An 11,144-nucleotide genomic window follows, 5' to 3' on the forward strand; every position below is an offset into this window, starting at 1 on the left:
GAAGGATCATGGGGCCCAGGAGTTCAAGGTTACAGGAAGCTATGATTGCACCACTGCATGCCAACCTGGGAGATAGCGTGAGATTTTGTCTCAAAAAAAAAAAAAAAATGCAAATTGGCTGGGCACAGTGGCTCATGCCTGTAATCCTAGCACATGAGGAGGCCAAGGTAGGAGGATCACTTGAGCCCAGGAGTTGCTCCTGGGCAACACAGGAAGATGCTGTCTCTACAAAATATACAAAAATTAGTTGGTCATGGTGGTGCACACCTGTGGTTCCAACTACTGTGAAGGCTGAGGTGAGTGTATTGCTTGAGCCTGGGAGGTCAAGGCTGCAGTGAGCCACCATCACGCCACTACATTCCAGCATGGGCAACAGAATGAGACCCTGTCTGAGAAAAACAACAAAAAGTAAACTGACATAAATTTCACCAAACACACAGCTCAAAGTCAGAAGTAAAAGATAAAATGTTCTGAGTTGGTAAAGCCTCAGGAGAATGGGCACTCAGGTGTGTACACTGCTGACGGAGTTAATTGGTTAACTAATGTTGTTTCTCGGGAGGTCAAATTATGTTTTTTAAATCTTTAAAATGTTTATGTCCTTTGACTCACAATTCTATCTGCAGAAATTGATTTTAAGAAAATAAAGATATAGCTTCAAAGAGGTTTTATTCAATTTTGCTCCTGGCAGAAAAAAAAATTGGAAACAATATAAATGTTCAACAAGTAACTTGCATAGTTAAAATATAAACTAAAATACAAATCTTACATAGATGTCTGCATACTGAGTGATATGAAGAGACATCCATTCATGCACTGCTGCCTTAAACTCCTGGCCACCCCCCAGCCTGCTGCCTTTCTTCAAACCCTCTGCCCCTGCCTACACTATGGGAAGAACACCTGCCCTCACACTGCCTGCCTGGCAAACTCTAAGATGAGTCAGGCCTCCAACACGCTCCCCTGGCAGCATGGGTGGCCCTCCTCTGGGCTCCGTGGTGGCTTGTTAATCTATCTTCCAGCACTAACCATCCTACATCGCACAAAAATGTTTAAATGTGTGCGTCCTCCTCCAACACAAGGAGCTCCTGGAGGGCAATGCTCTCAATGTCCCTGGCGTGTACTTTAGTATTTTGCATACAATAAGCACCCAGTAAATGCTATTTCCTACCCTGCCGTGAGTTCCTTTAACAGCGCCTGATTAGAGCAAAGAACTCGGTAAAGGAGCGCATCCTTCTCCTCCCTCTGGCTACCACCACATCTCTCTGACCTCAGAGTCCTCCAGTCCCATTATTTGTGGGTTTATTTCCTCTCATTTTGTCAGCCCCCTCTGACTGCTTTTCCTTCCTGACCCAGACAAGAATCAGACTAAGAATCTGATTATTCTGCAATCTTCTTGCTGAATCCACCAGGCAAAACCCCAAACTTGGATCAAGGTCTCCCTGTCCATCTTTCCTGCTCCTATACCAGGGCAACTGAGCGTTACCGAAGTAAAATACAAAATGCTTGGAACCAAAAGTGTTTTGAACTTTGGAGGATTCTTCCCAATTTTGGAATATTTGCATTATACTTACTGGTTGAGCATTTTAAGTGTGAAAATCTGAAGTCCTACATGCTCACAAATCTGAAACTTTTTGAGCACTCGACATGATGCTCAAAGAAAATGTTCCTTAGAGCCCATTCTGGATTTCGGATTTTCAAATTTGGGAAGTTCAACCTATAATCTGGCTGTGCAGAAGCAAACCTGAGCTTATAGTGTAGCCAGAATGCACCTAGGCACCAATACCAACATTGATCTTTTTTCTTGTCTTTGCAGCCTGTCTTGTCTCTATCCTTCCCAAGGGCCCACTTGAAGCCCAGTGACTCCCATTCTGAGCAGAGCTCCTGAACGTGTCTCACAGAAGGGAAGTTCTAAAATGTGATCTCTCTCTACTTGCCCCTTCAAGCCCTTCTGCAGCTGCACCATCCTTACCTCCCTTCTCTAGCCCTGCAGCCTCAACCCTCCTCCTCTTCCAGACCAGCCCTGCATCTGGCCCTGGTTGCCAAGGTCCCCCCGCCCCATGCTTCCTGATCTTTGCTCTGTTAGCTTGATTCTGCCTTCAGCCTCCCTCCCTACTGAGTTCTTCCCCTCAACCTCTAAATACAGACGGTCCCTGACTTAGAACTTTTCGACTTCAAGACGTAGTGAAAGTCAAAACCGTAAAAACTGTACTTTTGAGTACCCACACAACTGTTTGTCATTTTCAATATGGTTTTCAATAAATTACATGAAATATTCAAGACTTTATTATAAAATAGGCTTCATGTTAGATGATATCACCCAACCATAAGGCTAATGTACATGTTCCAAGCACACTGAAGGTAGGCTGAGCATATTAAATGCATTTCCAACTTAGGATATTTTCAACTTATGAGGATGGATGGGTTCATCCACACATAACTCCATCCTAAGATCAAGCAGCATCTGTAGTTAAAGTTCCTCTCAGCTTCCCTCCTTTTTCTCAAAACAGAAGCCTGCTCCCCCTGCTTTCATCCTTCAGCTCAATGACAAATCGGCTCTTACCCACACAGCTTTGTTGAAATAGCTCTAGATGGGATCTGCAATCAATGGTGCCAGAGATTGCCTGTGAAAGTCATGAAATTTTTATTTATGCAAGAAATGTTTTACAATTTAAAAGTGATTTGGCCTCGTGAATGCTTTATCAAATGTCACTGTAACTCTTAACTGTATAACTTGCCTGCTTTGCAGTTAGGTAAAACCTAGGCCACATGGAATAAGCCAGACCTTATCTGCACTTCTGTCCAGGTGCTAGGCTCTGCACCCAGTACATAATTAAAATCCCAAATTTACCAAGGTTTTCAACAAAGGTAAAGGTTGCTAAAAGTTAACAGCGTAACATGTATTTAAACTATGGAAGGAACAGTTTATGTGCAAGGTGTGTAAGGAAAGTAAAATATACTCTTGGTAGAAAGATTATAAGGTGGCATAAGAATGTGAATTTTTACCTACACTAAAAGGTTGAAGAATTGTTTTGAAGGTTTAAGCAAGTTTTGGAAGGTTAATTGTAAGAAATTCTGTAGTCAAACACATTAGCTAAAGCTAAAGGGGTATCATCCAGTTTTTCTGTAAATTGAGCATTAAAATAAAAGCACAATGGGTTTCTCTCTCTTTATATATATATGTGTGTATATGTGTGTGTATATATATATATATATATGTGTGTGTATATATATATATATATTTTAAAGATGGGGCTTCACCATGATGGTCAGGCTGGTCTTGAACTCCTGACTTCAGGTGATCCACCCACCTCGGTCTCCCAAAGTGCTAGGGTTACAGGTGTGAGCCACTGTGCCTGGCATGGGTTTCTCTTATAGCACTAACCTGCTCTTAACAAAAATTATAATGGGTTAAAAAAAAGTCTATAAAAATCTTAACCTTAGAAAATCAAACACCTGGCCAGGCGCAGTGGCTCACACCTATAATCCCAGCACTTTGGGAAGCTGAGGTGGGCAGATCACGAGGTCAAGAGATGGAGACCATTCTGGCCAACGTGGTGAAACCCCATCTTTACTAAAAATAAAAAAATTAGCTGGGTGTGGTGGTACATGCCTGTAGTCCCAGCTACTCGGGAGGCCAAGGCAGGAGAATTGCTTGAACCTGGGAGGGGGAGACTGTGGTGAGCAGAGATGGCGACACTGCACTCCTGCCTGGTGACAGAGCAAGACTCCGTCTCAAAAAAAAAAAAGAAAAGAAAACCAAACACTGCATGTTCTCATTCATAAGTGGGAGTTGAACAATGAGAACACATGGACACAGGGAGGGGAACATCACACACCGGGGCCTGTTGGGGGGTGGGAGAGGGGTACACATTCTGCATATGTATCCCAGAATCTAAAGTATAATAAAAACAAAAAAGTTTACCTTACAGTTAAACACTAAAATTGGGTAAATGCATCTACAAGGTTATTTTTAGAAACTGAGTTTAGCATTAATGGTACACTAATATAAAGGTAAAATTTGGCTTATTTGGTATAAAATAATACAGGAAGCACTGTCAAATATAAAATGGCATTTGGCTTTCTTTGTATAAATATGTTATTAGTATGTGCCCCAAAGTTATGGATGACTCCTATAATTCTGATACAGCTTAGTGCATGTTATCAGTAATAATTATAATTGTTATAATCATTGTATGCCATCCTTGCTAATTGTGTCTTTAAAAATGGCTACCCTAAAACTTTTGTCATCCATAAATAACTGTTGTCTTGTTTTGGTCCTCTTTAAAAGGTGGTTTTATAATCAGCTATAAAGCTCTAACGTGCTCTTGAATGCAGGTTTCTGATAACTTTATAGATTGTAACACCAGAATAGAGGAAAAACATTCAGGATTCGTGAAGGGCTAAAATGTTCATTAATATCAAGTAGGACAGGAATGAACTGCATTAACTAAACTAACAGGAAACTGGAGTGATCTTTTTGATGTTCTGCTTAAAATATTGCTAATCCTTTGTTTTGCTTTTCAAAGTCAAAAAAAATTTTCTTTTGAGATATTAACAGCTTTCTACAACTTAGTGTACTCCCGTAAACAAAATTTGGAGCATACTTGTTTCTCTCTACCTGATTTTCTCCAGAATCTGGAAACTGTATTTTCAAGTTGTAGCAATATAGTTATTTGCATAAGTGCAATAAGAATCTGTTTTCTTTTGTCATAGGACACAATGGGAGAAACTGGCTTTAATTGGAATGATATGCTTTCCTTCGAGGAATCAAACTTGCCTTATGAAGCCAAGAAGGCCCTTGGAAACTGGCCTCATATTCTGGCTACACAGTCCCTGTACAGGGGTTCTGATCTGTATTAAGTAAAGAATGTCACTTTCTAGCAGGCCAGGAACCCAAGTTACATTGGAACCTCAAGAGGAGAGAAATTCACCAATTCATAGGTATTTGATGGTACATATCCATGGCTGGGCTTGGCTTCAAAAGGTCTTATCTAATTTTCCTTCTATGAAACAAAGTTCCATCAAAACTATTTAAAAGTCCTATGTAACAAATAATTATCCTTACTGCACCATATAGAAATAATTACGCAAATAATAATAAAGCAAACCAGTCCTGCCACGATTTGTCTTTTAATAAAAATGGTAAACTGGAAAGAGAAAATTATGTTTCAAAAACTATAGCACATCTGTTGTTAAATTCTAGTGTTGTCTAATATTTTACAATTTTTATTATTTTCTACTGTTTAAACTAAACTCTGATTTTTCTGGCTACATGTTTTCCAAAATAAAGCAGTGCTTTCCTTTTTTTTTTTTTTTTTGAGATGGAGTTTCACTCTTGTTGGCCAGGCTGGAGTGCAATGGCTCCATCTCGGCTCATGGCAACCTCCGCCTCCCAGGTTCAAGGGATTATCCTGCATCACCCTCCTGAGTAGCTGGGATTAAATGGGCCATCACACCTGGCTAATTTTGTATTTTTAGTAGAGACAGGGTTTCTCAATGTTGGTCAGGCTGGTCTGAAACTCCTGACCTCTGGTGATCCACCCACCTTGGCCTCCCAAAGTGCAGGGATTATAAGGTGTGAGCCACCTCGCCTGGCAGCTGTGCTTTCTTAAAGCCTTATAAATGGAAAACTCAATGTTTCAGCAGGTGCTGTCTCTAAGCCCCCTGACCATCACCGGAGGAAAACTCTTTACTGCTGGTGCTGACAGCTAATAACCCCTGAGGGAGCCGGGAATCTTTTGTCCCCACGTCTAGTGAGTCCACAGAACCCAGGGTAATTAAAATGGTATCTGTTACAGGAATCAATTCCTAAATACGTCACAGTCAAGTCAAAGCCTGGAAAGCTGAGGAGGAAACCTCTGACAGGTCAAGAAACATCCTAAATATCAATGTAAAAAAAGCAAATATTAAACTGAAACTCATAAAAGATAAGCAACTAGGTGAGAACTACTCATCTTACTCAGTCTCACCCTCAACCTCACCAAGTACTTCTGTCATTCCCACCTCTCCTTTTAAGCCAAATATTAAAACTTTTTAATGGAAATTATTTACTACGCCACCCTTGTGGGAACTGCTTTACTCTACTATTTGCAGTGGAACTAGATACTGTAGCACCCTCAGGGTGGAATATCAAACAGAAAATCTCAAATTACTATAGCATTTTGCTTAATTATCATCCTCATAGCAGGAATAATGGTTACTAACAGAAAATTTCCAAACATGCACCTCTGCCTCTCATTAGATAAGAAATGTTGTTTCTATATTAACCAATCGGGCCTAGTAAAAAGCACTGCTAAAAAACTTAAAGAAAAGGCTAAAAAGCTGAGGCAGTACCAGAACAACCACATAGACTCTTGGTTTGAAAACAAAACCATAACATGGGTCATCCCATTCCTGGGCCCTCTCCTAATAATATGCCTGGGATTAATGTTCTTACCCTGCCTAATTCAAAGATTTTTAACTGACATCCTGCAGACGGCATTGCTCCTACAGTCAACCCGAGACCAGAAAACTCTCCGTCCTAGTCACCAGGAAGTAGCCAGAAAGAACATGCCGTCCTATTCCTTTTTATAATTAGAGGGTCTGGATTGACAGAGCAAGAGCACTGCCATCTTGGACAAGCCCCTCATTCAGATGTTCACCAATTCCCACAAAGGTGGCATAGCAAATAATCCTCCATTAAAAAGTTTTAATATTTGGCTTAAAAGGAGAGGTGAGAATGACAGAAATATTTGGCGAGGTAGGGGGTGAGACTGAGTATTAGTAGTTCTCATCTAGTTGCTTATCTTTTAATGAGTTTCAGCTTAAGATTTGCTTTTTTTTTTTTTTTTTTTTGATACGGAGTTTCGATCTTGCTACCCAGGCTGGAGTGCAATGGCGCGATCTCGGCTCAGTGCAACCTCTGCCTCCTGGGTTCAGGCAATTCTGCTGCCTCAGCCTCCTGAGTAGCTGGGATTACAGGCACGTGCCACCATGCCCAGCTAATTTTTTGTATTTTTAGTAGAGACGGGGTTTCACCAAGTTGACCAGGATGGTCTCGATCTCTTGACCTCGTGATCCACCCGCCTCAGCCTCCCAAAGTGCTGGGATTACAGGCTTGAGCCACCGCGCCCGGCAAGATTTGCTTTTCTTACGTTAAAAAAAAAAAGAAAAAAATCCAAAGGGTATCAGCCTAATAGCTAAGGTCGGCACGACCATACACCACAAATAACATCTCCAACCACAAACATTCCAAACTCCTTGCAGACCAGAGACATGCTAGCCCCCAAATATCCCCTTTCCGTGACGGAAAGATGTCTGCCCCAAGAAAACCTCCCCACCTCCCAGAGAGATTCCAACCCCACCATAAACTTCTCCACACACATAAACATTCCAAGCTTGTGATAATCCTCCTTCACCCTAAAACCAATATATACTCTTAGTCTGTAAGAGAAAGGGCTCCTGACCGAGGTCAGGGCACCTCTCGGGTTTTAACTGAAGAAAACCTGTCTCTAACAGCCAGCCGCGTTTCGTGTTTCTTTCCTCTTTAACTCTTACAAATAGCTGACATCCAAATCCAGTGGGCAGCACATCCAAGTCCAGGATAACTGAACTTGACTGCTGCATCTGCTCACTGTTCCTCTGACTAGCAGCACTCCTGGGGCTCCCTCCCCTCTTTGGCTGCTCATCCTTTCTGTCCTTCAGCATCTCCTCTAACACGTTGGGGGATCAAAGCCCGCTGAAATCAGTCCCTGCCCCACAACCGTGCCTCTTTTCATGCACCAGAAACTACACCTTTCCGCTCGACCGGAATGTGTTCAGTTTCCCGTCTCTCAGGCCCCCCTGCCTAGAATGCCCTCCCTCCTACACGACCTCCCCAGCTGCCTCCTCACAAACTGAGTCAGATCCACTCTTCTAAGCTCCGCAAGCCCCCGGTACGTCTCTCTACCCTTTTACACGGAAGGTGAGTCTTTGCCTACACACGTCGGTCACTCTCACCGGGCTGTCAGCGCCTCCAGGGCAGGGCTGCCGGACCCTTCTTCGAGACCCCTCTCCAGGTCTGGCCCAGAAAAGGTACTCAGGTTTGTTGAAGCCCACGAACGAAAGGAGTGACTGTCATGTAAGCAAAACTGCTCTCGCTAAGCCACAGACGAAGAGCAAGGAAGAGCTCGCCGGCGCGGCCACTCACCGATGAGGACAGCGTTGTCCAGGTTTCGGAGCTGGGCTAGCAGTTGCCCCCGCGCCTGGAAGATGGGCAGACTCCGGCGCTGCAGCTCCACGGCTTCAGGGTAGGGACTGGCCGAAGGCTGGGCCAGGGGCGGCTGCTGCCTCCGGCCTCCTCCTCCACCTCTGCCGCCGCTGCCCGCCGTCAGTAGCATCACCACTCGCCTCCCGGGAGGGAAGGACCCAGCGCGGCTCGGAGACCCAGAGCCCGGCCGGAATCTCTTGGCCGGCGGGAAGCCCGCCTCCTCCGGCATGTCGGGAGGGCACCGCGGCGGGAGGGGCAAGCGCCGCGCCGGCAGCTCCGGCCCCCTCCCAGGTGCCAACAGCGGGCGCGCACCGCCCTTTCTTCGCCACGTGCTGGAGGCTCCTGGCGACCACCGATGACCTCACGGCCGCCCCAGCCTTTACAAAAAGGGACTGCAACTCCCAGCATGCACTGGGGGCTTGGGATGGCTTTCAGTTCATGGGGGTGGGAAAAGCAGGGCCTGAGGTGCAACCAGGAAAAGATCCGGAGCCACAACCGCGAAAAACACGGTGTACGGTTCCGTGGGACTGCAGTCTCGGTTAACGAGGTTTTTCTCATTGTTTTGTTTTGGTAGCATCACGTCTCTCCAGTAAACACGCGTTTTCCCCTTCTCTGTCGAAATAAGTCACTCTTCAAGGAAAGTACTTAATTCTGTAAAAATCAATGAGAAGCACAAACATGCATTATCTAATCTTCTAAGCAACTTATAGGGTTATCTAAATCTAATCCTTTAAACAACGTCTTAATTCTACCACAAATTATGTGGTAGATACTGGTTGTTAAATTATCCTTAATTTACAGATAAAGAAACCGAGTCTTCTGAGATTAGTCATTCAGATGTCCCCAAATCATCCTGTGTTACAGAAGACGAAAACAAATTCTATGATACACATGAATTAAACTCAGAAAATGACTACTCCAGCGGATGTGGTCGCCTCCAGTAATACAAGCAGAGAAAGGAGGGAGTTCAATGAAACTAAAATTGTATTTTATCTTTCCTTTTCCTCAACCATTCCAGCCAGACTCTCAAGTTCTCTACATGGCTGTCCAAACCCATCATAGACACTTCAATGAAAAGATTCAGAACTGCAGCAGAAAAAAATAGGATGTAGCTAGTTCCCCCTTCCCCTCCTAAAAGTTTTTAGATGATTTGCTAATTTACCACGGAGAATGGCAAGTAGCTGTTCGCTCTTACAGGAAGTGTTATTTCCAGAGAATACACTAAGCTTCAACTCATGCGAAGGACATCTTCTGAAGCTCGTTTCCATGAAACTCGCCCTGTATGTGAACCTGTTAAAAATCTCCCTTCCCATCATTCGTGAGAGAACAAGTATAAATACAAAAAACTTCCCCTTTCCTCCAGGTCAGAGAGAATTTTCCTCTAGTTGCTGACAGCTTGGTGACCAGGCATTGCTGAAAATGTTCATGTTGATCCAGCAGCAGATGTGTGTTTAAGAATAAACTGACAATTAAAAAAAAATAAAACTGACAAATTTTCACTTCCTGTCCTGAAATACTAATTTAGAAAGGCAAGCGAAAACTACCAGATAATAAATGTTAACCAAGCAAGGAGCGGTGGCTCACGCACGTAATCCCAGCGCTTTGGGGAGCCGAGGCGGGCGGACCACGAGGGCAGGAAATAGAGACCATCCTGGCCTACATGGTGAAACCCCATCTCTACTAAAATTACAAAAAAAATTAGCTGGGCGTGGTGGCGCACGCCTATAGTCCCAGCTACTCGGGAGGCTGAGGCAGGAGAATTGCTTGAACCCAGGAGGTGGAGATTGCAGTGAGCCGAAATCGCACCAGTGCACTACAACCTGGGCGACAGTGCGAGACTCCATCTCAAAAAATAAAAATAAAAAAAAATTAAAAATTAATGTTAACTTTCAAATTATGGACCGTAAGTAAAGACATCTCAGTCCTTTTCCCCAGTGTGCTTTCCAGAGTAACAATGTACGAGTTCTACATTCCAAACGATTACAATAATTTAGGTAATATAAATGGGTGGACTTATTTCTTGATGGAGCACATGTCACCTCTGGATGCAGTCACTAATCATTTCTAAGCAATGGCTGTCATGCAGACCGATTATTGCCAGATCTTCTAATTTTCTCAAGAAAAGCCAAAAGTGAAGATTTTCATGTCAATGTTAAAATACAAACTTAAAAAAAAAAAAACAAAAGGTAACCAATCTGTAGGTAACTCATCCATAATCTCTGGCCTAATGACCTGGCAGCTGTTCTGTCACCTCAAAGCCAAGAGGACCAAAGAGTTGAAAAATTAAGTCCTATGTATACATCAAGCCATGTTGCCCACATCTGTTTCTCCTAAAGAAGTCTCTTGCTGTTCAGCCTTTCATATGCAGATACTAACAAGCTAATAACTATTCAAAGAATATCCTGGTTCTTTCTCCAAAAGATGAAGTGTCAGACACATTTCATTCCCAACTTGTCTAGGATGGTTTGTGGACTGAACTGGTCTGATCATGACCATACCAGCTGTCAGTCACCTCTGCTTTTCTGACCACCAAATCACTGCCCTTGATCGTGTTCTGTTTTGCTCCATCCCACTTTCAGAGACAAACACAAGCTTCAGCAATGAGGCCCAAGCTTGCATGTATACACTTTAATCCCTCTATAATTAAAAATACCAGATAATACTTTGCTGATCGATAAACAAAAGTATTTATTCAGCACCCATGTGCCAAGCACTGTGCTAGGCACTGTGGTGGATACAAAATTTAAGACATGGTCCCTGCCCTTAAGGAGCTTACATTCTCATGAGGAAGACAAGACTAATATACATGTACCAGCTAGGAACAATACAAGACAATATATAATCTGGTGTAAGAATATGTCATACAGACTTGAAGCTTTATAGGGATTCAGAGACAGACAATAAAATAGGCCTTAGAGTC

The 11,144-nt window shown here is 43.3% G+C and overlaps 1 protein-coding gene across 3 annotated transcripts in view; it reads right to left on the minus strand.

Moving 5' to 3' along the window:
* DHX33 (DEAH-box helicase 33) overlaps nt 1-8,574 on the minus strand; it is a 32,402-nt gene extending 23,828 nt beyond the window's left edge. The window contains exon 1 of one of the 3 annotated variants that reach the window (XM_039476339.2): nt 8,165-8,574. In XM_039476339.2, coding sequence (XP_039332273.1) covers nt 8,165-8,453 — 289 coding nt within the window. In that variant the 5' untranslated portion in view covers nt 8,454-8,574. The remainder of the gene's footprint in view (nt 1-8,164) is intronic. The other 2 variants (XM_003931355.4, XM_074388511.1) reach the window with 2 other exon arrangements.
* Between the last annotated feature and the right edge of the window lie 2,570 nt (nt 8,575-11,144).

Source organism: Saimiri boliviensis, chromosome 17 (genome assembly GCF_048565385.1).
Source record: "Saimiri boliviensis isolate mSaiBol1 chromosome 17, mSaiBol1.pri, whole genome shotgun sequence".
NCBI lineage: Eukaryota > Metazoa > Chordata > Mammalia > Primates > Cebidae > Saimiri > Saimiri boliviensis.